A 25,095-nucleotide genomic window follows, 5' to 3' on the forward strand; every position below is an offset into this window, starting at 1 on the left:
ATAGTCAGTAATGAGGTCCTCAATCTTCTTCCCAGTTCTCTCTGACTAGAGGAACATGTTGAGCAGTGAAGTAAATCTACCTGTAGAAGGGGAGGTTCTTAGCATAGAGAACTAGCTTCCAGCTGCCCTTTGACCTTCGGTGTGATTCTTCTTCCACTACAGTATTGTTAGATTTACATGAGGATGGAGCATGAACTAGTGACTTGGGACACCCAAAATACTGTGTAAAGTATAAAATATTCAAGAAGAACAAGTTTGTCATTCCAGGTGGTTAAAGCTTGGTAGTGTCAGATCCTTTTTTTGTTCTTGATTTGAAAAAGACCCATCTAGTTAAATCTGTGCAAAAGTATTAGCCAACTGTGACATGACCATCTAGAAATGAGGCTTTCGATAATATGAAAGAAATCCTCTGTCATGTCTAATAGGTTTTTAGGTCAGTCCCTGGTTCTGCCAGAGTTTTGTGGTGTATGGGGAAGGATTGGTCTTTTTTTTTTTTTTTTTTAAGATTTTATTTATTTATTTGCTAGAGATCACAAGTAGGCAGAGAGGCAGGCAGAGAAAGAGGGGGAAGCAGGCTCCCCGCTGAGTGGAGAGCCCGATGTGGGGCTCGATCCCAGGACCCTGAGATCATGACCTAAGCCGAAGGCAGAGACTTTAACCCACTGAGCCACTCAGGCGCCCCAGGAGGATTGGTCTTAATGATTTTGAACCTAAATCAGAAAAGCTAAATCCTCTGTGGTACAATATTGGAAACTTGGTTTGTGTTTGGGGAATGTGTTTGTTATGATTTAGAGATTCTCATTCGTTCTACTCTTTAGATTGTAGCTAGGTTATTAATTAGTGCAAATGAAAGATTTCAAATAAACTTTTTTTTCATAAATCTTTGTCCTGCTAATGTTATTATTGGTGCACATGCCTTCCTGCTTTAGTTTTTCCATTTGCAAAAGATAATCTGGTTAAATATTATATTTTGTATATATAACATATGTATGTATATATATAATATATATAAAATAATACTGGTTAAAATATAAGTCCTGGGGGCTCTAACATCATCTTCCATTCATTCAGTGAGTATTTATTCATTGGCCTATCGTGTGCTGGCCTGGAGCCAGGGAATCCAGACGTAAAGCAAAAATAAACAAAACCATTTTCTGACTATTGAAAGAAATGAGAAAGCAGTGCTTGGGATACCTGGGTGGCTCAGTCAGTTGAGGGTCCGACTCTAGATTTTGGCTCAGGTCCTGATCTCGGGGTTGTGGGATCAAGCCCTGGGTCAGGCTCCAGGTCAGTGCAGAATCTGCTTGTCCCCCCCCCCCCCCCCCCAATAACATGCTGGTTTGCTCTCTCTTGAATACATAAATAACTTGATGTTAAACCTTCATGGAGTAAATGAAATTTCATATAAATTCAGATGTATCTATGATCTATACCAGTGTATGTTTCTAATTCCTGTTCAGTTTAATAATTACAAAACTAAATTTTAACAGTTTTTTTTTAAAGATTTTATTTATTTATTTGACAGAGAGAGATCACAAGTAGGCAGAGAGGCAGGCAGAGAGAGAGAGGAGGAAGCAGGCTCCCTGCTGAGCAGAGAGCCGGATGCGGGACTCGATCCCAGGACCCTGAGATCATGACCTGAGCCGAAGGCAGCGGCTTAACCCACTGAGCCACCCAGGCACCCCAAAACTAAATTTTATAAGACTGAAAAAATATACACAAGAGGGTGTGAAAAAAAATCATAATATATCACTACACTGGGTCAAATTTACAATGCCTAATATATATTGTCTCTTTTGCCAAATAATCTCTCTGTAAATTGGTTTCTTTGATGGCCATAGAATAGATTATAGCAAGTGTGAATCATTATAATATGCTAAGAGAATGTAAAGATTTTTAAAAACTCTTTTTTTTTTTTTTAAAGATTTTGTTTGTCAGAGAGAGGGAGAGAGAGCATAAGCAAGGGGAGAGGCAGCCTCCCCCTGAGCAGGGAGCCCAGTGTGGGATCCATCCCAGAATGGGATCATGACTTGAGCGAAAGGCAGATGCTTAACTGACTGAGCCACCCAGGCGTCCCTAAAAAACCTCTTAATAGACGAAAGTGAATTTGAAAGAATTTGAAACAGCAAAAAGAAAAAACCTTTGGTGGTTGGTTGTGGTTGGTAACATTTTTTTTTTTTAAAGATTATTTATTTATTTATTTATTTATTTGAAAGAGAGAGAGAGAGAGCAAGATAGGGAACAGAAGCAGGAAGAGTGGGAGAGAGAGAAGCAGGGTTCCTGTAGAGCAGGGAGCCCAATGCGGGGCTTGATCCCAGTTCCCCGGGATCATGACCTGAGCTGGAGGCAGAGGCTTAACAATTGAGCCACCCAGGCGCCCCTGGTAACATTTTAATACTTGTTTTTTTAACCTAAAGAACATGAAAGATGTTTTCAGAATCTTGTGTTACCACACAATAAACAAAACCATTCTCTAAAAAACTACATAAAGTTAATTTTAACCACATTCGTCTATTTAACACTCCATAAACTATAATTTCTCAAGATTTTATGTAATTTGAAAAATTTTACATTATCCTATTTTGCCTCTCAGTTTGCTAAAGCTGCTATTATAACTCTCTTATGTTGGGAAATTTAGAGGAAACAATTTTAATTAATTAATTTATTTTTGTTTTTCAGGTTTTTATTTAAATTCCAGTTAGTTAACATACAGTGTGTTACTAGTTTCAGGTGTAGAATTTAGTGGCTCTTTACTTAACAATACCCCGTGCTCATCTCAACAAGTGTCCTCCTTACTATCACCTGTTTAACCCATCCCCCTGCCTACCTCCCTTACGTAAAAAATTTTAGATTATCAGGTAATATGTATAGTAACTACCACTTAGGTAAGAGATTTTCAAGGGTAAGTTTATTTGTTTATTTGCATTTATTATTCCAGTTTAGTTCAGTTTAATTTAGATGAAAAAGTACAGAAGGTACTAAATAAATTTATGATGTATGAAAATGATTAATATAATTGTGAGATTATTAAACACAGAAATTGGAAAAAAGTAATACATATACATATTTCTGTGATAGTTACTGACAGTAGTGGTACTTGATTTAAAGTTGTTCTTAAGTATTTTTGTTTTGCACAGTTCTCATGTTATTTATAGCAGAATTAAAATGATTTAAAAACAAGGTTACTAAGGGCACCTGGGTGACTCAGTTGGTTATGCGACTCCTTTCAGCTCAGGTCATGATCGTGAAGTCCTAGAATCGAGTCCACATTGGGATCCCAGCTTGTTAGGGAGTTAGCTTCTCCCTGTGACCCTCCCCACCCTCATGCTCTATGCGCTCTCTCTCGCAAGTAAATGAAATCTTAAAAAAACAACTTAGAAAACTCTATAGGATCACAGTATTTAACAGCATTTTTATTATTGAGCATAGCAGCTCAAACAGGGGGAAAATACAGATTGTAAAACTTATAAATTAAAATTCATTGCTGAGGGGCACCTGGGTGGCTCAGTGGGTTAAGGCCTCTGCCTTCAGCTCAGGTCATGATCCCCGCATCGGGCTCTCTGTTCTGAGGGGAGCCTGCTTTCTCCTCTCTCTCTGCCTGCCTCTCTGCCTGCTTGTGATTTCTGTCTGTCACATAAATAAAATCTTTAAAAAAAAAATTCATTGCTGGGACTATTTTATGATTTTATTTACTCATCTGAATTTTGGTTCAAAATTTAGAAGGTACAAAAGGGCCTAGTATCCCCTTTCTCTTATAAAAGTATCCCAATTTGGGGGTGCCTGGATGGCTCATTCGATTAAGCCTCTGCCTTCAGCTTGATCCCAGGGTCCTAGGATTAAGCCCCATAGGGAGCTCTCTGCTCAGCAGGGAGCCTGCTTCTCCCTCTCTCTCTCTGTCTGCTTCTCTCTTCCTGTGCCTGCTGCTCTGCCTGTTTGTGCACCTCTCTCTTTGAAATAAAAAAAAGGTGTCCCAATTTGGACAATATGTTTTATGGTTACCCTAGGTATTACAGTGCTGCAGTGAATAATACTAAATATCTTGTCATTTTGCAGGTTTGCAAATATAACTCGAGGATAAATTCCTAGAATTAGAATTGCTGAGTCAAAAGGTATATATGTTCTGATGTTACTAAATTGCTTCCTATTGGTCATATCATTTTATAATCTCACCAGCAGTGTGGAGATGCTTGTTTTTCTGCCCTCATCTCAGGTGATTATCACCTTTTTAAAAATGTTTCCCATTCCAGGGGCACCTGGGTGGCTCAGTGGGTTAAGCCTCTGCCTTCGGCTCAGGTCATGATCCCAGGGTCCTGGGATCGAGCCCCACATCAGGCTTTCTGCTCTGCAGGGAGCCTGCTTCCTCCTCTCTCTCTGCCTGCTTCTCTGCCTACTTGTGATCTGTCAGATAAATAAAGAAAAAATCTTAAAAAAAAAAAAGTTTCCCATTCCAATACATATTAAATCATTTCTAAGTGTTTGTATTTATTTTAACTTTTTATAAATTATGAGATTGAGGATCTTTTTCTAAGGTTAAGAATTATTTGTTTTTTTATGAATTATATATTTCCCCATTTTCTGTTGTAAAATTTTGATATTGATTTAGAAGAACTCTGAACATATTTTGGAAATTAGCTTTATATAAGATGAGTTGCATACATTGCCTCTCCTTGTCCTGGTTTATCATTTGACTTTTGGTTTTCCTTTTGTGGTTTTTGCCATGTAAGGATTTTTTTTCTCCTTTAAAAAAAAAATATTTGGGGCACCTGGGTGGCTCAGTGGGTTAAAGCCTCTGCCTTTGGCTCAGGTCATGATCTCAGGGTCCTGGGATCGAGAGCCCTGCTTTGGGCTCTCTGTTCTGCAGGGAGCCTGCTTCCCCTTCTCTCTCTCTGCCTGCTTGTGATCTCTGTCAAATAAATAAATAAAATCTTTTTTTTTTTTTATTAAGATTTTATTTATTTATTTGACAGAGAGAAATCACAAGTAGATGGAGAGGCAGGCAGAGAGAGAGAGAGAGAGGGAAGCAAGCTCCCCGCTGAGCAGGGAGCCTGATGCGGGACTCGATCTCAGGACTCTGAGATCATGACCTGAGCCGAAGGCAGCGGCTTAACCCACTGAGCCACCCAGGCGCCCAATAAATAAAATCTTAAAAAAAAAAAAAAATTTACTGAAGAAATCTCTACACCCAAAGTGGGGCTTGAACTCACAACCCCAAGATCAAGAGTCACACACAGTTCTGACTGAGCCAGCCAGTTGCCCCAAATGTTGTATTTTTATATAACCCACTAATGATTTCCCAACTCTAACATAAAATACAGTAAAAAACAAACAAACAAAAACATGGGGAAAAACAATGAGAGATGAGGACACTTAGTAAATGTAGATTACTCTAACTATAGGACAATTACTATTTTTATTTTACTTACTTAAGTAATCTCTACAAATGTTGGACTCGAACTCATAACCTCAAGATCAAGATTTGAATGTTAAAAAAAAGAGTTACATGCTCTCCCAACTGAGCCAGCCAGGTACTCTAAACTATGGGAAAAATGAAAGGAACAAGAATAGGTTGCGGCACCTGAGTGGCTCAGTCGATTAAGCTTCTGACTTCGGCTCAGGTCGTGATCTCAGGGTCCTGGGATTGAGCCCTCGGTTGAGCTCCTCCCTTGGAGGGGAGTCTGCTTGTCCCTCTCCCTCTCTCTTTGCCCCTCCCCATGCTTGTGTTCTCTCTGTCCATCTTTCTCTCAAAAAAAAAAAAAAAAAAAAAAGCTGGAGGAGAACCTAGATTTCAGGGAGAGTGCTTCTGTTTGTTTTACTTGTATGTATGTTTTTTATATTTATTTTTAAAAGATTTTATTTATTTATTTGACAGATCACAAGTAGGCAGAGAGAGGGAGAGGAGGAAGCAGGCTCCCCACTGAGCAGAGAGCCTGATATGGGGCTCCATTCCAGGACACTGGGATCATGACCTGAGCCGAAGGCAGAGGCTCTAACACACTGAGCCACCCAGGCGCCCCTGTTTTTATTAAAAAAAAAAAAAAAAATTAGTCACCCAGGTGCCCCTGAATTCTCTTTTTAGCCCCAACAATTAACCTGTACATTCATCTTCCTAATGAATACCATTGTGAATGACACTTTTGTTTCTTCTAATCCTTATACCATTTCTTTCTTTTTCTTATTGGGCAATAAGATGTCCAATAAAATAGTTAACAGAACTTGTTACCTATTGGCCCTGTTTCCCTGATAAACTTTTTTTTTAAAGTCATTTCTACAACCAAGGTGGGGCTTGAACTCACCAGCGCTAAATCAAGAGTCCCAGCCTGTACAGACTGAGCCAGCCAGGAACCTCCCTGATAAGCTCTTTATCAGGTGTATGACCACGTTCCCTTTCTTGTCTGTTTTGCTTTGGTAAGGAAAAGGCATTTAATATTATCAGATACTTTTTCTGCAATGAACAAGAAGATCAAATAGATTCCCTCTATTAATCTGTTGATGTGGTTAATTATGCATATTTTCCAATGTTAAAACATTCTAGCATCCTTCAGATATATTCTGCTTGGTCATAAATATATGTTGTTGTTTTTTTAAAGATTTTATTTATTTATTTGACAGAGATCACAACTAGGCAGAGAGACAGGCAGAGAGAGGAAGAAGCAGGCTCCCTGCAGAGCAGAGAGCCTGATGCGGGGCTCGATTCCAGGACCCTGGGATCATGACCTGAGCCGAAGGCAGAGGCTTTAACCTACTGAGCCACCCAGGCGCCCATAAATATATGTTTTAATGACTTTTACATTTGTATCTTTGTTATTTATTTTTTCTCATACTATCCTTATGTGCTTTTGGTTTTAAAGTGATACTAAGTGGGGTGCCTGGCTGGCTCACTCAGTAGAACATACAACCCTTGATCTTGGGGTCATAAATTCTAACCCCATGTTGGTAGAGGTAACAACAACTATTCTAATTTAACAATACAAGTTGTGAAGTTTCGCTTTTTTTTTTTCCAATTTCTTGGAACAAAGTACATAAAATTGGGGTTATCTATTCTTTGAATGTTTCATAGCACTCCCACATAAAATTATTGTATTTATTTTCTGCATAAATGGCTAAACTACAAATCTTTTAATCTCAGCAGGCTCTTAGTATTTTCCAACAATCCTATAAGACTCTAGAATTTTCTCTTAGTCTCCACAATAGTTACTCTAAATATTTACCATTCTCAAGTTTTCTACCTATTTCTCCCTATATTCTTAGCATGTAGTATTCATCTATCTTTAACCTTTTTGTCTTACTAGTTACCTTTCCCAGCATATTGATGATTTTTTAAAAATTAATTTATTTCACAGAGATCACAAGTAGGCAGAGAGGCAGGCAGATAGAGAGAGGAGGAAGCAGGCTCCCTGCAGAACAGAGAGCCCGATGTAGGGCTCCATCCCAGGACCCTGGGATCATGACCTGAGCCGAAGGCAGAGGCTTTAACCCACTGAGCCACCCAGGCGCCCCTCTTTTTTTTTTTCTCTTTTCTTTTTAAGTAATCTACACCCAACATGGATCTCAAACTCATGACCCTAAGATTGAGAGTGATGACCAACTGAGCCAACCAGGAACTCCTGGTTTTAGTAATCTTTGACAATCATTGCCTAGATCAATTGTTTCACTAAGGGTTGCGAGTAAGTGGTGCTCTTTTGTCATTCCTTATTTCTTTATTATTTTGAATTCTTCTTTTAAAGGATTTTGTCTTATCAACTAGGGATAATGGTTCATATGGAAAAGATAGGCTATTTGATTTGTTTCTCTTGCTAATTTTCAGAATAAGTTGGTTCCATAATATCCTTTAAAGGTGCTCAGTTAGACTTTTAAAAACTTATAAATTTATGAATTTTAATATGTTTACATAGTTGATAGTTTTTTAAAAAATTATTTTATTTTAATGCTCAAGTTGTCTTATCTTTAAACACTGAAAGTTCCATCAAGTTGACTCTTGAATCTTTTGACACAACCCTAGTAGTTTGTGGGGGTTTTTGATGGTTCACATTTTTTAATTTAAAATAAAAATACTTGGGGCATCTGGGTGGCTCAGTGAGTTAAGCCTCTGCCTTTGGCTCAGGTCATGACCTCAGAGTCCTGGGATTAAGCCTGGCATCATCGCATCATTGGGCTCTCTGCTTAGCAGGGAGCCTGCTTCCCCCTCTCTCTTTGCCTTCTTGTGATCTCTCTGTCAAATAAATAAATAAAATCTTTAAAAAAATGATTGAGAGGGCGCCTGGGGTGGCTCAGTGGGTTAAGCCGCTGCCTTCGGCTCAGGTCATGATCTCAGAGTCCTGGGATCGAGTCCCGCATCGGGCTCTCTGCTCAGCAGAGAGCCTGCTTCCCTCTCTCTCTCTCTGCCTGCCTCTCCATCTACTTGTGATTTCTCTCTGTCAAATAAATAAATAAAAATCTTAAAAAAAAATGATTGAGATTTTCCAGTTTAATACAGAAAATGGTAGAGCTGGGTTTAAATTTCAAACTTCTGATCTTCCTAAATGCTATGCTTTGTTTTCCCTGTATTTGCAAGAGGTTGCATGACCTATGTTACCCACGAGGTGGCAGTGTTATCTTAGTATTCATTGAGAATTCACTTACCCAGTGGATGTACTTCAATGAAGTGGAAATTATATTCTTTTCAGCTAATTCTTTTTTTTTTTTTTAATTAACATATAATGTATTATTTGTTTCAGGGGTACAGGTCTGTGATTTATCAGTTCTACATAATTCACAGCATTCACCATAGCATACACCCTCCCCAGTGTCCATCACCGAGCCACCCCATCCCTCCCACCCCTTCATTCCAGCAACCCTCAATTTGTTTTCTGAGATTAAGAGTCTCTCATGGTTTGTCTCCCTCTCTGGTTTCATCCCATTTCATTTTTTCCTCTCTTTCCTCATGATCCTCTGCCTTGTTTCTCAAATTCCATATCAGTGAGATGATATGATAATTGTCTTTCTCTGATTGACTTATTTTCCTTAGTGTAATACCCTTTAGTTCCATCCATGTTGCTGCAAATGGTAAGATTTCACTTTTTTGATGGCTGCATAATATTCCGTGTGTGTGTGTGTGTGTGTGTGTGTGTGTGTGTGTATCACATCTTGTTTATCCATTCATCTCTAGGTGGACATATAGGCTCTTTCCATAGTTTGAGTATTGTGGACATTGCTGCTATAAACATTGGGGTCTTTCAGCTAATTCTTGAACATAAATTATGTTTTAATTTTAAATTAGCCAGATAAGCGTGCTTGGGTGGATTAGTTGGTTAAGTGTCTGACTTCGGCTGAGGTCATGATCTCGGGGTCCTGGGACTGAACCCTGCAACACCGGGGCCCCTGTCAGTGGGGAGTCTGCTTCTCTCTTTCCCTCTGCCCCTCTGCTGCTCTTTCTCTCTCTCTTGAATAGATAAAATCTTAAAAGAATAAATTAGCCAGGGGTTCCTGGGTGGCTCAGTGGGTTAAAGCCTCTGCCTTAGGCTCAGGTCATGATCCCAGGGTCCTGGGATCGAGCCCAGCACTGGGCTCTTTGCTTGACAGGGACCCTACCTCCCGCTCTCTCTGTGCCTGCCTCTCTGCCAACTTGTGATTTCTGTCTGTCGAATAAATAAATAAAATCTTAAAAAAAAAAAAAAAAGAATAGGGGCGCTTGGGTGGCTCAGTGGGTTAAAGCCTCTGCCTTTGGCTTAGGTCATGATCCAAGGGTCCTGGGATCAAGCCCCACATCTGCTCAGCAGGGACCCTGCTTCCCTTCCTCTCTCTCTGCCTGCTTCTCTGCCTACTTGTGATCTCTGTCTGTCAAATAAATAAATAAAATATTAAAAAAAGAAAAAGAATAAATTAGCCAGATATTGTTATATGCTAGGGATATAGTAGTATACACCAAATGGTACCAGTCCTCATCAAGCTTATGCTTCTGGTAAAACCTCCAAGTGACTAGTGTCCTTATAAATAATATAGATTGATTTAAAAAAAAAGACTTTATTTATTTATCTGACAGAGATCACAAGTAGGCAGAGAGGCAGGTGGGGGTGGGGTAGGGAGGAAGCAGGGCTGAGCAGAGAGCCCAATGTAGGGCTGGATCCCAGGACCCTAAGATCATGACCCAAGCCGAAGGCAGAGGCTTAACCCACTGAGCCACTGAGGCACCCCATGTAGATTGATATTTTAAGAACAATTTTTTATATTCAAATCTTATGTTTCATCTGAGTTTCAGGATATGATACAAGTTATCCCCAGAAGGAAAGCAGAATTCAAGCAAATTACTTTCCAAATATATAGTAAATCAGACCTTAAATAGAATCTCAAACACTTAATTAGCAGTACTTCCCAGCAACTGTAGGTTTTTAAAAAATTATTAAGCTTTGTATTTTAATTCCAGTGTAGTTAGCATACAGTGTTATAAAAAAAATACAGTGTTATATTAGTTTCAGGTATATAATATAGTGACTATACAATTCTTACACATTACTCAGTGCTCATCATATGTATATTCTTTAATCCACAGCACCTGTTTCTCTCCAACCCTCCTTCCACCTCCCCTCTGGTGGGTTATCGGTTGATGGCTATCGGTTTGTTTTCTATAGCTTAAGGAGTCTGATTTTGGTTTGTATGTGTTTCTCTCTCTTTTCTTTTCTTTTTTTTTTTTTCCTTTGCTCCTTTGTTTCTTCAATTCGACATATTAATGAAATCATATAGTATTTGTCTTTCTCTGACTGATTTATTAACTTTAACATTTTCAATTAGCAATAATCGCGCCTCGGATAAACCTCATTGGCTACGATACTGCCACTGCACAAAGCTTCCTTTAACATTTTAAAAAAGGATTTTATTTATTTGAGAGAGAGAACATGAGAGGGGTAGGTCAGGGGCAAAAGCTGATTCCCTGCTGAGCAGGGAGCCTGATTTGATTCTGGACTTGATTCTGGGACTCCAGGATTGTGATATGTGCCGCATGCAGTTGTTTAACCAACTGAGCCACCCAGGGGCCCCATTATTTCACTTAACATTATACTCACTAGCTCTCTCCATGTCATTGCAGATGGCAAAATTTCATTCTTCTTATGGCTGAATAATATTCCATTGTATATGCATACACCACATCTTCTCTTTATCCGTTCATCAGTCTGTGGATACTTAGGGCTTCTCCCATAATTTGACTATTGTGAATAATGCTGCTGTAAACATAGGGGTGCATGCATCTCTTTGAATTGGTGTTTTGTATTTTGGGTGTAAATACCCAGTAGTGCAATCAGTAGATTGTAGGGTAGTTCTAATTTTTTACTTTTTTTTTTTTAATATTTTATTTATTTATTTGACAGAGATCACAAGTAGGCAGAGAGGCAGGCAGAGAGAGAGGAGGAAGCAGGCTCCCTGCAGAGCAGAGAACCCGATGGGGACTCGATCCCAGGACCCTGGGATCATGACCTGAGCTGAAGGCAGAGGCTTTAACCCACTGAGCCACCCAGGCGCCCCTATTTTTTAACTTTTTGAGTAACATCCATACTCTTTCACAGTGGCTGTACCAGTTTGCATTACCACCAACTGCACGAGGGTTCCTATTTCTTCACATCCTCATCAACACTTATTCCTTGAGTTTTTTATTTTAGCCATTCTGACAGGTATAAGGTGATATGTCAGTGTGATTTTGATTTGCATTTTCCTAATGATTAGTGATATTGAGCATCTTTTCGTGTATCTATCCAACAGCTGTAGTTTTCTACAAATCTTGTTGTTTCCATTATAAGTGTAGTCCTAGAAATATTGTTCATTATGCAATTTAATAATAGGCCAAAGTATTGTTCATCACTGCTACTTGACATAAAGAGCTGGTTTGAGGAGAATAGTTGAACTTTCACTTCTGGAACCATAGGATTATTCCTTTTTTACTTTTGACCCCAAAATAGATCTCTGGGTTATTTTTTTGTTGTTGTGTGTGTTTTTTTTTTTTTTAAGATTTTATTTATTTGTCAGAGAGAGAGAGGGAGAGTACAAGCAGGGGGAGCAATAGGCAGAAGGAGAAGCAGGTTCACTCCTGTGCAGGGAGCCCAGTGTGGGACTCCATCCTAGGACCCGGGGGATCATGACCTGAGCTGAAGGCCGGCACTTAACCAACTGAGCCACCCAGGTGCCCTCCCAAAATTTATTATTTAAATTCTTCATCAGAATTTTTATTTTTATTTTTTAATTAAAAATATATTTTTTTTAAGTAGGCACTATACCCAAGTGGGTGCATGAATTCATGACCCTGAGATCAAGAGTCTCATGCTCCACAGACTGAGCCATCCAGGGTCCCCATCAGAATTTTTAATTTTATAGACAAATAAGATTGGTATGGAAAGGAATTTGTTGTTGTTGTTTTTAAAGATTTTATTTATTTATTTGAGAGAGAGATCACAAGTAGAGAGGCAGGGGGAAGCAGGCTCCCCACCGAGCAGAGAGCCCAATGCGGGGCTGGATCCCAGGACCCCAGGATCATGACCCGAGCTGAAGGCAGAGGCTTTAACCTACTGAGCCACCCAGGAGCCCCGGTATAGAAAGGAATTTTTTTTTTTAATATTTTTACTTATTTAACAGATCACAAGTAGGCAGAGAGGCAGGCAGAGAGAGAGGGGGAAGCAGGTTCCCTGCCAAGCAGAAAGCCTGATGCAGGGCTCGATTCCAGGACCTTGAGATCACGACCCGAGCCAAAGGCAGGGGCTTAACCCACTGAGCCACCCAGGTGTTCCTAGAAAGGAATTTGAATTGAGAAACAGAAAGTGTGGATTCTGGTGTCAATTATGCCATTGTTTGACTGCCATGATCTTTGCAAGTGAGTTTACCTCTTTAGTTTTTTGGGTTTGTTTTTTTTTTAAGATTTTATTTATTTGAGAGGGAGGAAAGAGAGCAGGGGGGAGCAGCAGAGGGAGAGGGCAAGCAGACTCCATGATGAGCATGGAGCCTGTTTGGGTGCTCAATCTCAGGATCCCGAGATCATGACCTAAGCTGAAATCAAGAGTCAGACTCTCAACTGTGCTGCTCTGGCACCCTTCTAAGTTTTTTTTTTTTTCCTCTGAAATTGAGAGAGGAGAAAGGAAAGGAACTATGCAGTTAATTAGTATTCTGAATCTGTATCATCCTCCCAGTTTCACACTTTTTGCAGTGTTAGATTTAACTATATGAAATTGCCAATATTGATCTGTTTGAAGACATTCGTATTTGACCTAAAGAAACAACCATTTCATTTGTTCAGCCTAATTGTTGAATTCAGTTGTGGGGATCATCTGAGTTATTTATTTTAAGGATAGCTGAGGCCAAGTAAGATTAATGTGTCAGGTGCAAAGGAAATATACATTTAGAGGATATAATATTACCATGTAATCAATGTAGTTCATTCTGGGTATACATAGAATCCAGTCTAGTCTATTTTTTCTATATTATGCTAATTTTCTGGCCCAGTGATTCTAGATGATTTGACTCCTGTATTTATTTAGTGTCTGGCAAAGGAAAAGTGTACTTGAAAATTTGGTAGGATATTCCCTATAGTAATTTTTGGCCAAAACTACCTGTTGCTGTAGGAGAGGAGAATGTACTATAAGCACTGATATTGAATCTGAGGTAAATAATTCTTCAAAGTTGTCTTTTTCCCTGTTTTCCAGTGGACTGACTCAAGGAGTTAAGAAGCCAGACTTCCCCAATTTCTAGTTTAAAGGCAATTTTGTCATTCCATCCTCTGTCAGAAGGGGGTGGAGGTAAACTCTTCTTTGTTGTTTGATTCAACTCCTTAAGTTTTCCTTCTTTTTTTAAATAATTAATTAATTTATTTAATTGACAGAGAGAGATCACAAGTAGGCAAAGAGGCAGGCAGAGAGAGAGGGGGAAGCACCCAATGTGGGGCTTGATCCCAGGACCCTGAGATCATGACCTGAGCCGAAGGCAGAGGCTTAACCTACTGAGCCACCCAGGTGCCCCTTAAGTTTTCCTTCTTAAGACAGCTGTTGGGGTGCCTGGGGTTTAGTCATTAAGCGTCTGCCTTGAGGTCATGGTCCTAAGGTCCTGGGATCGAGCCTCAAGCCTCACATTGGGCTTCCGGCTCGGCCAGAACCCTGCTTCCTCCTCTCCCACTCTGCTTGTGTTCCCCTCTCTCACTGTGTCTCTATCAAATAAATAAATAAAATCTTAAAAATAAAAAGGAAGGTGATGTGTTAAATAACTCTTTGTTTTACTTCTTCCTGAGGTATTACCTCATCTTTTACCATGAAATAAATTAAACTTTTTGGTATCTTTCCATTTTCTAGTCTCTGAGCACATAAGTTAATCAAGGGGAGGAAAGATAATCCACAGGAGACTACTAACAGCAACAGGGGGAAAAGGATCCTTGGCCCTAATATACCTTGTTCAGGTTTCTGAACCAAACTCAGAGTTTTTCTAGCAAACTGTCCCTGTCTCCCTACTTTCATATGCATGTTCTCCATCACCCTGGCTCCAGGTGAATATCTTTCACAGGGCCTAGCACATCTGCAGATGATAGGTTCTTTTGAGTTCTCTACCCTAATGTGGAGGGCTTGATAGTTGCATGCAAACATCTTTCAGTATATGAATCACATTGGATCTAGCCCTAGATCCTTTACTTGAGACACTTATTTCAAAGTTTGTTTTTCTGGAGAAATAAAAAAAAATGAGGCTATATTGAATCAGAGGTGCAAATGTCTCTTTCCAAGACAAATCTCTAATAACTCCCATTTTACTTTTTCCCCTCAGAATAACTTTCGAGTGCTGGGCCCATGAGAATCAAGAATTGGAGAGGCATTGAGTAGATCTTGAAAAATGTGGGCCATATAATTGGCAAAGCAGGTGGGTATGGGTGTGAAACACACTGAAGAAATAGGATTCTTCCTCCTCTCCTTTGTCTCCTGAGTCTAACCATGGAACTCTATTATTGCATTCTCTATCACTTCCACAAAATTCCATAACCTTCTTTTAAAAAATACTTACCAGAGTAAAGGATGTAGTTTACAGTCTTGTTAGTGCCATTTGACATAATTAGCCTTTAGCGTCAGTTCATAAACCTACGTCATTTTTACTTCTGTGGCCCTGAGAAGACAGACTATAAAAACCTAGGGTTTTGTATTAGCTCACATAAAATAGAATTTATTTATTTATTTATTTATTAGAATAGAATTTATTTAATTGGATTCTTCTTTATCTTCCTTCTATTTGATAGATTGTCTACTTTACTTTATTTTTATATATTTTAAAGATTTTATTTTTAAGTAGTCTCTATACCCGGTGTGGAGCTTAAACTTACAACCCCCCCAGCTCAAAAATTGCATGCTCTATTGACTGAGCTAGCCAGGTTCCCCCACTCCTCTTCCTTTCCCTTCCCTTCCCTTCAGTAAAAGTCTTAAATGTTTATTTTATTTATTTGACAGAGATCACAAGTAGGCAGAGAGAGAGGGGAAGCAGGCTCCCTGCTGAGCAGAGAGCCCGATGCGGGACTTGATCCCAGGACCCTGGGATCATGACCGGAGCTGAAAGCAGAGGCTTTAACCCACTGAGCCACCCAGGTGTCCCAAGATTGTATTTTTTTTTTTTTAAGTAATCTCTGTACCCAACATGGGGCTCAAACTTGTAACACCAGTATCAAGAGTCATGCTCCACAGACTGAACCAGTCAGGTATCCCTGAAAACTTTTTTTTTTAAGATTTTATTTATGTATTTGCTAGAGAAAGAGAGAACACAAGCAGAGGGAGAAGCAGACTTCCTGCTGAGCAAGGAGCCTGGTGCGGAACTTGATTCCAGGACCCAGGGATCATGACCTGAGCCAAAGGCAGATGCTTATCCCACTGAGCCATCCAGCCGTCCCCTGAAAATGTCAATTAAATCAATATCCTCAAATTTATTGTAATACCAATATTTTCCCAGATCATATGAGCATGAAATTCATTTGGATTTAGTTTCTATTTTTGAAAATTTTTATGAATACTAAATATATGTGAGTGCCATTTTTTATCCCCCCCCTTTTTTGGGAGAGCTTCTTCGATGTGGCCTCTTTTCTACCTTTAGTTGTAAAACTTATTCTGCCAGTCTTCAGGACAATTTCTGGGGTACTTTGGATGATTTGATAATTATCTAGTTGCATTTGTGGGTTGAGTGAGGCTTGGGTCTTCTTACTCTGCCACCATCTTCCATTCTCCTGATACTGTCTACTTTTAGAGAAGAGAAATGGTATTAAATCTTAGAATGGTTGAAAATGCTTTTTTTTCCCTTTTCTTTTTTCTGGATCTATTTCTATTTCTTAGAGTAATAAGACTCTAGAGAAATGGGAGCTAGGTGTCATATCTAGTAAGGTTTGATGCTGTATTATTTTGTTTCTTTTTTTGGTAGGGATAAGAGATGTTCTACCAATTTCCAGATCAAAGTTAGGAATTTTTGAATGATCAGATTGTTAGCTTATACAATATAGAGAAAGAAAAAAAATTGGATGGATGATTCCTGAAACTTCTTTTTTGTTTGTTTGTGGATTTTTTATTTATTTATTTATTTTTAGTATTTTATTTATTTGACAGAGAGAGAAATCACATGTAGGCAGAGAGGCAGGCAAAGAGAGAGGGAAGCAGGTTCCCTGCTGAGCAGAGAGCCAGATGGAGGGCTCAATCCCAAGACCCTGAGATCATGACCTGAGCCAAAGGCAGAGACTTAACCCACTGAGCCACTCAGGTTCCCTGATTCCTGAAACTTCTTATCCAGTATTTCCCATTAGAGTTTAGCCTGCCTAGTCCTAGTATCTTTTGAATGTAATTAAGATACTAGTTTTTTGAAATATTCACTTCACATCATCCAATCTGGATTATACAGTATCCACAAAGTATACACACTGGGAGATAGTAGAGTAATTAGTCATAATGGAGCTAATATCTATTGAGTGTTCACCAAGTGCCGAAGACTTTCCTCAGGGCTTTTTTTTTTTTAAGATTTTATGTATTTATTTGACAGAGATCACAAGTAGGCAGAGAGGCAGGTGGGCGAGGTGGGGGGAGAAGCAGGCTTGCCACCCATCAGAGAGCCCCACGTGGGGCTCTATCCCAGGACCGTGGGATCATGACAGGAGCCGAAGGCAGAGGCTTTAACCCACTGAGCCACCCAGGCGCCCTTTTCTCACGGCTTTATATGTATTGTCCCTTTCACTACAGTTTTAGGAAAGAGATACTCTTTATTTATCCTGTCTTATAGGTGAGAAAACATTCAGATATGTGAGGTGATTTTCTGTGTCACTAGTTTGTGACAGAACTGAACTAGAACTTAGATTTGATTCCAAAGACTAATGAAGTAGGTATTATCTCCATTTTGCAAATGAGTGATTTAGGGATGTTAAGTACCTTGATGTAAAGTCACATAAGTAATAATGATGGTGTCAGCATTTGAATTCATGGGCTCTAAGACTCATGGTTTTAACTATTTTAGATTTTATTTTTTTAAAGATTTATTTATTTTATTTGAGAGTTAGAGAGCATCAGAGGCAGAAGGAGAGAGAATCTCAAGCAGACTCCATACTTAGAACCCAAGTTGGAGGTGGGGGGGTTGGGCCATGACCCTGATATCATGACCTGAGCCAAAACCAAGAGTCAGGTGCTTGACTGACTGTGTCACCCAGGGGACCCTATTTTAAATTCTAAAATATCATTGAGCATTAAGGAGTAAAGGAGGAGAACAAAACACATTGAGAATGTTAGAATTTTTTAAAAAATTAAAATAGGTTGACTGGCTTTATAAATTCCATTTTAAATCAGGTGTTACTGATCAAGATTTTTGTACCACATTGTTAAGCTAAGGGAGAAGAAATCAACCAAGGGCCTAACTGGCAAGGATATTTTGGCATATAATGAATGAGAATCTCTGAGGGCAGAAAAGGGACTTTAAAAAAATACAGTAGCACTGAGAGATGCCTTTAGTAATTTATTTATTGCATTTGGCCACTGTTCTTCCAGTCTCTGTTATAGTTCCCACATTGAGGCTGTTCCCACCCTTCCTGTGTCCCTTGAGCTGAGCAGGCACTTCCTGTCCTGTTGGAAATGAAAGTTAGAGATTGGGGGCTGTGTGTGGTATGCAAGTATTTACTCTGCTGATAGTTAGTCCTGTCTGTAGCATTATCCTAGCAAAAAGGTGGCCTGAAAACTAGAAGGGAGAAGGGAGCTTCATTTAAGGGAGGGTTTGGGCTTAAGGTTTGTTGGGGCAACAACCCTGCAGACAAGGTTAATTTGTATTTTGACAGAACATCTATGATGGCACAAGGTGACCTGAAGAAGGGATTTGAAGGCTTTGATTTTACATCCCTGTTCCATTTGGATTGGTAGGAATTACTGGGTATCATTCTTGAATTTTTGGTTTCCTACAAGTTTCTTATTAAAGCTACTTTTACAAGCCATCACTTTGAAACTGTTTGAGGTGAGTGTTGTCTCAACTGTGTTAGATTCTTCTTCCCTAAGAACTTTGTATTTTCTTCTCTGTGAAGCATATGCTTTTAAAAGTAATTTTTTTCCTACAGCTCAGAGACACTTGAAGCAAACATTCCAACTCCGAACTTCAGTTTGGGCATAAATTCCACGTTTGGTGAGTAATCTTAATTGTTTGAGCTTCATGCACCTTGATGACAGAAAATGGTGGGATAAAGAGTCAAACAAGATAGTTTCGAGTTTTTGAAGAAACTGCTAGGTAGGCAGTTTTATCTGGTAAAGCTGAGGGGAAAGAAAAGAAACCACCAGACACCAAATTTCATGACATAGTCCAGGTTGGTAATTCCTTCTCAAGTATGAAATCATGCCTGGGGGAATCTGAAAAGGAGTGAGAGGCTGAGCCCAACAGCATGACCCAAGAGGAATGAGGAATAAAACTATCCAAGGATCTGAAACTAGTTACTTCCCATACTCTGTCTCTGCTCTTTGGCCTGCTCTTCTGTTTGTTCTTTCTTCCTGCATGAAGATCACTCTAAGTATATAGTGTGGGAAATGTCCTGAGCTCATCTCACATATTTGTTCTTAGTATAGTTGTTCTCACGTGTTCTCTGGGGCAGTGCGTCCCAGTGGTCCCTTTAAAAATCAAGCTTCTAAGTCTTTTAGGAGGGAATCAGAACCTGTTCTTACTGGAAAAGGGATGGAGTTGAAACAGAGAACTTTTCTTTTTGCTTTAACTACCAAGACTGTGAAAATAAAATAACATCTGGGGCATTAGGACCCAGTGGAAGTGCCTCATTCAGACTCTTGGTTAACTTCTCTCAGTGACGTAAACAAGCAGCCCTAGCTCATTCTCTACCCGCCCCCCCCATCCCTCTCCCTCTTGCTCCTTTTCTCCCCCTTTCTCCTCCCCCTCCCTTTTCCCTCTCATTTTCTCTTTCCCCCTCTCTTCCCCCTCCCTTTCCCTCTCCCTCTTCTCTCTCTCAGCTCCCTTATATTAAAGAGAAAATGCTGCTATCAGTGACTTCCAGGCCTGGGATTTCGACTTTTGGCTATAACAAGAACAACAAGAAGGTAGGGAAAAGTGCTTTTTGGAATCCAGCGACTTCCTTTCCTGGGGATCCGGGAGTGCCCTTGGCTTTAACATTCCTAGTTAGAGGGGATAGGAATTCCTCTCTCCACTCAGTGCCTCTCCCTTTCCACCACTTCTTTCGACATCTTTTCTCACCTGGTTTTGAAGTTCCAGCAGTTTATAGTCCCTGCCTGTGAGGCTGGAGAAGGCAGGGGTATTAAAAACAAATCAAGCTTGTAAGTTTGTATCTTTGTGAAATGAAGTTAGTTTGACTTCCTGCTGATATAGCCAGTCTCCACTGGGATAATATGTCATCTCAAACCCTGGTCTCCTGCTCACTCCCTCCAAGGTTATTTTTATCTTTTTGATGAGCTGTTTCTACGCTCCCCACCCCTTCCTTTCAACCCACTTCACCAGCATTATCAGGTACCTGAAATATATAGTCTGTGAAATCACGACAGCTTCATCAAGAACTGGGTATATACTCTTCTAGACTAGATAGAGACGCTGTCCCATCCAGCCCCAAGGGAAGGAGTCCTAAGAGAGAACATACCTTGGAATTAAGGCAGCAGTCACTGATTCTTTGGGTTCTGCTGCTGAGCTGGTGCTTGGACCTCTGGTGATGGCCAGGCCCAGCAGGGATCCTCAGAGTCTTTGTGATTAACCTGCAGATGCCAGAGAATTGTGGTATGCTTGGAAGCATGGGCAGTTTAACAAGAGGTGGACAGTCATGCCCACATTCAACAGAGAACGTCCTTGGCAGTTTCTTGGCATTTCAGGGCACACAGTGGTGATTAGGAAGAACTTCATGGTGTAGGAGAAAGACCCTTTACCCTCTCTTCTGTTATGTAGCTGTTCTTTGAAGAAAAAAGATGCCATGGATGTGTAGGGATCTTTTACCCATCTGATGGAGCATTGGAGGGTTTGGGAAGGATTCCTGGTGCTTTCTCATATATCTAAAGATATTGTTATAGGTAATTTAAACCAAGTGTCTGATCAAGGCAGTGGATAAATATTTAGACCCAAAACACTTAGTAGCAATTTGTAATGGTATTCATTCTGTTTATATCCTTAAGAAATATGGGTCCATATATGATTGTTAGTTATCAATAATACACATACATATATGAATATATAATTTTGATAGAAGAATATATTTTTAAGATTTTATTTTAGATAAGGAGCCCACGAGTGGGGGGGGGGGGTCACTGAAGGAGAGGGATTGGTGCTCGATAGGGTGCTTGACGTGGGGCTCCTTTCTAGGACCTTGAGATCATGACCCAAGCCGAAGGCAGACATTTAACCAACTGAAACACCCAGGCACTAGGTGACTGGATATTTCATTTGTTTTTATTCTTTTCAAAATTTATTATATACTATATGAAACTTTCCCCAGTTTTTTTCCTCCAAGTCTCTCAGGTTACCCAGACCCATTAAAATAAACTAAAAATAAATTCTAAAAGTTAGGTTTTTTTCCTCTTAAGGGCTTCACGTATTCAGTGCTATCTAAAATCTTCTCTTACCTGTCTTTACTCCCTTTCCATCTTGTAGTGTAGGAAGCATTTAACCAGCTTCTAAATCTGGGATACCGTAGGGGATAAAGAGGTATAATTGTGGACTAGGATTCAGATCTCATATCTCTTCTGATAACTTGTAAGGTTTGAGAAGCAATCGAGAATCGTGTGGGTTTTTACAGGTCAGTGTTACGACAACATCACTTTGTGGCTGTGTATATGACTCGTGTATGTACATATAGGTTGGTGAATATTGGGTATATTTAAAGCATTACAACATTGCTCTGTGTTTGTGTTGACATATAGTACTTAATGTGTTTGTTTCTCTTTTAGGAAGAGTGTTTAGGGACGCCTGGGTGGCTCAGTTGGTTGGACGACTGCCATTGGCTCAGGTCATGATCCTGGAGTCCTGGGATCGAGTCCCGCATCGGGCTCCCAGTTCCACGGGGAGTCTGCTTCTCTCTCTGACCTTCTCCTGGCTCATGTTCTCACTCACTGTCTCTCTCTCAAATAAATAAATAAAATCTTTAAAAAAAAAAAAAAAAAAGGGAGAATGTTTAGATGGATTTGTTCATGCAATTTGTAAATTTCTACATTCAAGATTACTTTTTCACACTCCTTTAAAAGATTTTATACTTGAGAGAGAGGCAAGCGTGCAGGTGTGCACGTTTGTAGAGGGCAGAGGAACAGAGCGAGAGGGAGAAAGAGTCTCAAGCAGACTCTGCCCTGAGTGTGGAGCCCATTGCCGGGCTTGATCCCATTATCCTGAGATCAAGACCTGAGTCAAAACTAAGAGTCAGCTGCTAACCAGCTGTGCCACCCAGGCACCCCCAAGCTTACATTTTTTTTTTTAAAGATTTCATTCATTTACTTGACAGGCAGAGATCACAGGTAGGCAGAGAGGCAGGTAGAGAGAGACAGGGGGAAGCAGGCTGCCTGCTGAGCAGAGAGCTCGATGTGGGACTGGATCCCAGGACTCTGAGATCATGACCTGAGCCGAAGGCAGCGGCTTAACCCACTGAGCCACCCAGGCGCCCCCAAGGTTACATTTTAAAGTAATTTTTGTTTTTAGTAAAAATTTAAGACATGCTCACTTAAAAAAAGTAAGTATAAAGGTGTATATAAAATAAAAAGTTAAGTCTTCCTTTCTTGTCCTAAAGTTCCTTTCTTAAATCCTACCCTCATGGAAAATAACTGGTAGCAATTTGGTGTACATATCCTACCAGACTTTTCTATGACAAGGTTAAGTTTTAACGTTGATGTTGGCTTGTCATTTATATTAAGTTTCTCAAGTAGAGAAAGTTTCTCAAGTAGATCAAGTCTATGCGATGAAGTTCTTTGACCTGTCCAAAATGTTTAAAACACTGAAAGAACAATCAAAATTTAAACTTTTAAAAAATACAAATTCTCAATATCTGCTTTAACTGTCATTATGTATTACAAAAATCTAGGTATAATAGATTTGTAGATCTGTTTTCTTTTTCTTTTTTTAATTTTATTTATTTATTTGACGGAGATCACAAGTAGGCAGAGAGACAGGCAGAGAGAGGAGGAAGCAGGCTCCCTGCCCAGCAGAGAGACCAACATGGGGTTTGATCCCAGGACCCTGGGATCACCACCTGAGCCCAAGGCAGAGGCTTTATACCCACTGAGCCACCCAGGCACCCAAGATCTGCTTTCTTAAAGGAGGATTTTTATATCATAATTTATTGTAGTCATTACTTCTAGTTTGTGGAGTAGAAATAATTGCCAGGGAGCTCAGAAGAACTATTTGCATACCACTGTTGTGACTTTTTTGAAAGTGTTAATTTTATTTACTTGACTTTAAAAAGTAGGATTGTTTTATTCGGAAGCATATTTGTATACTTCACTTGTCAGGGAAGTTGTTACCTGAGGAGTCCATGACATAGTTTTCTTACTGTTTTTCATTGTGGTAAATGCAGGAATACAACCAACGAATATATAATTCCTAATAAAGGCACATTCTTTCTCAAGATGTAGTGTTGAATATCTATTCTTTTCTTGGAATTAAAAATAGTCACAGAAAGGGGGAATATGGATTTCAAAGACTGATTCTGAAACACAATGTAGTGCATGTTTTAAAAACATCTGTTTAAATGGGCTTCAATTACTCTTTGGTTCATTTTTTAAAAATTGAAAAGTAAAAGAATCAACACTTCAGTGTTTGAAAGGGTTGCCTTGGTAGAGAGACTTGAGTGTAGGTGAAATTGAAAGAGGAAATGTTTGGAACTGAAGGAATCTCAGACTTGTAAAGGGCCTAACCACGCCTTCCCTGACATCATCTTCCTGGCATGTGTTATTATAATTTAACTCCTCAGAGCATCAACAACTATTTCCTGTGGGGGGAAAAAAAAAAAAAAGAGATTGTGTTTAACTTGCCTTGCCTAACCTACTTTGCATAAATTTCTATTTCCTCTTGATCTTAACAGACTGAAGAGCAGTACGGGGAGGGGGTTGGAAGCAGTGATGGATGGGAGTAGAACTAACTGGTGGGCCCTGTCAGATCTTCACTCTGAGAAGCAGGAGTTACCTGAAAGTTTTTAGTATTTACTTAGGAGAGAAGAAAGTGGGAAGCAATGCTATAAGCTTTTATGCTTATAACAGGGAAGGATGATTTTTCTGTGTCTACTACACTTTCAGCTAGTTTCCATCAAATCAAACTTTATTAAAACTGAGGACTAAGGACTTTTAGGTTTAACATCTCTTGACTGGGGGCAGCTATTTTGTTGTCCATAATAAAGTTGACTCAGTTGGTTAAAGTTTAGTGGTAGCGTCTTTCCTTTGATCCTTCCTTTTACCTTTTGAGCCCTACCAAACTAATTTATGCACTCATTACTGATTATCTTTACTACTGTAATAAGTATCCCACATGATCTCCTTGCCTCCTGGTTCTCCTGGCCTTGCCCCTGACCCCCAGATAACTTTAAAGGATTTTTTTTAAAGACTTTTTGTTTATTTATGAGAGTGAGTGAGGAGCAAACACACAAGAGCAGGGGCAGAAGCAGAGGGAGAGGGACAAGCCTAGCTGTGCTTTGCAGGGAGCCTGCCCTGGGGCTGGATCTCTGCATCCTGAGATCATGATGTGAGCCCAAAGCAGGAGTTGGTCCCTTAACTGACTGAGCCAACTAGTAACTCCTCCTCCCCCCTCCACCCAGTAACTTTATATTTGCTGCCATGACAGTCTTCCAGCATCCCAGCAGTAAGTCTAGTACTGAGCATTTCTTGTGTAAAAATCTTTAATGGCTATATATTACCTGCTAAACAAAGCCAAAATCCTAACCCAATACCCACTATTTATCCAGCCTTTTTTTTTAATTTGAAAAATATTTATTTTTATTTTTTAAAAGATTTTATTTATTTCACACAGAGAGAGAGAGTGAGATAGAGAACAAGCAGGTGAGTGGCAGGCAGAGGGAGAGGGAGAAGCAAGTTCCCCACTGAGCTGGGAGCTGAATGTGATACGGGGCCCAATCCGAGGACTCTGGGATCATGACCTGAGACAAAGGCAGATAGGTGTTTAACTGACTGAGCCACGTAGGTACCCCTTAATTTTTATTTTCAATTTTTTTAAAATAGGCTCCATGCCCAGTGTGGAGCCTGTTGGAGGTCTTGACCTCACCACCCTGAGATCAAGACCTGAGTTGAGATTGAGAGTCAGACTTAACCAACTGAGCCACCCAGGTGCTCCTATCCAGACTTTCCTTATCTTCCGCACCTCCCCCCATGGAGGTTATGGTTATGGAATTATAACCATAGAGTTTTATCCTGGAAGATGAGGACTGAAGAGTAGCCATTGATTTTTTTTTCTTAATTTTTTTTTTTTTTTTTTTTTAGATTTTATTTATTTGGGGGTGCCTGGGTGGCTTAGTGGGTTGAAGCCTCTGCCTTCAGCCCAGGTCATGATCCCAGGGTCCTGGGATTGAGCCCCACATCGGGCTCTCTGCTCAGCAGGGAGCCTGCTTCCTCCTCTTTCTCTCTGCCTGCCTCTCCACCTGCTTGTGATCTCTCTCTCTGTCAAATGAATAAATAAAATCTTTAAAAA

At 39.8% G+C, this 25,095-nt stretch overlaps 1 protein-coding gene and 1 non-coding gene across 8 annotated transcripts in view; one reads left to right on the top strand and one right to left on the bottom strand.

Annotated features, from left to right (window-relative positions):
- The window catches only part of RBMS2 (RNA binding motif single stranded interacting protein 2), a 96,077-nt gene that overhangs the window by 2,184 nt on the left and 68,798 nt on the right, over positions 1-25,095 (top strand). Inside the window, exons 2-4 of one of the 7 annotated variants that reach the window (XM_059403455.1) lie at positions 14,758-14,850; positions 18,542-18,606; positions 19,434-19,520. In XM_059403455.1, coding sequence (XP_059259438.1) covers positions 19,455-19,520 — 66 coding nt within the window. In that variant the 5' untranslated portion in view covers positions 14,758-14,850; positions 18,542-18,606; positions 19,434-19,454. Of the gene's footprint in view, positions 1-14,757; positions 14,851-18,118; positions 18,442-18,541; positions 18,607-19,341; positions 19,521-25,095 lie in introns of those variants that run through there. The other 6 variants (XM_059403454.1, XM_059403458.1, XM_059403456.1 and 3 more) reach the window with 6 other exon arrangements.
- On the bottom strand, positions 10,679-10,821 carry LOC132020942 (U4 spliceosomal RNA). The gene has a single exon (XR_009405154.1). It is a non-coding gene; the product is annotated as a U4 spliceosomal RNA (small nuclear RNA).

This window comes from Mustela nigripes, chromosome 6 (genome assembly GCF_022355385.1).
Source record: "Mustela nigripes isolate SB6536 chromosome 6, MUSNIG.SB6536, whole genome shotgun sequence".
Classification (NCBI taxonomy): Eukaryota; Metazoa; Chordata; class Mammalia; order Carnivora; family Mustelidae; genus Mustela; species Mustela nigripes.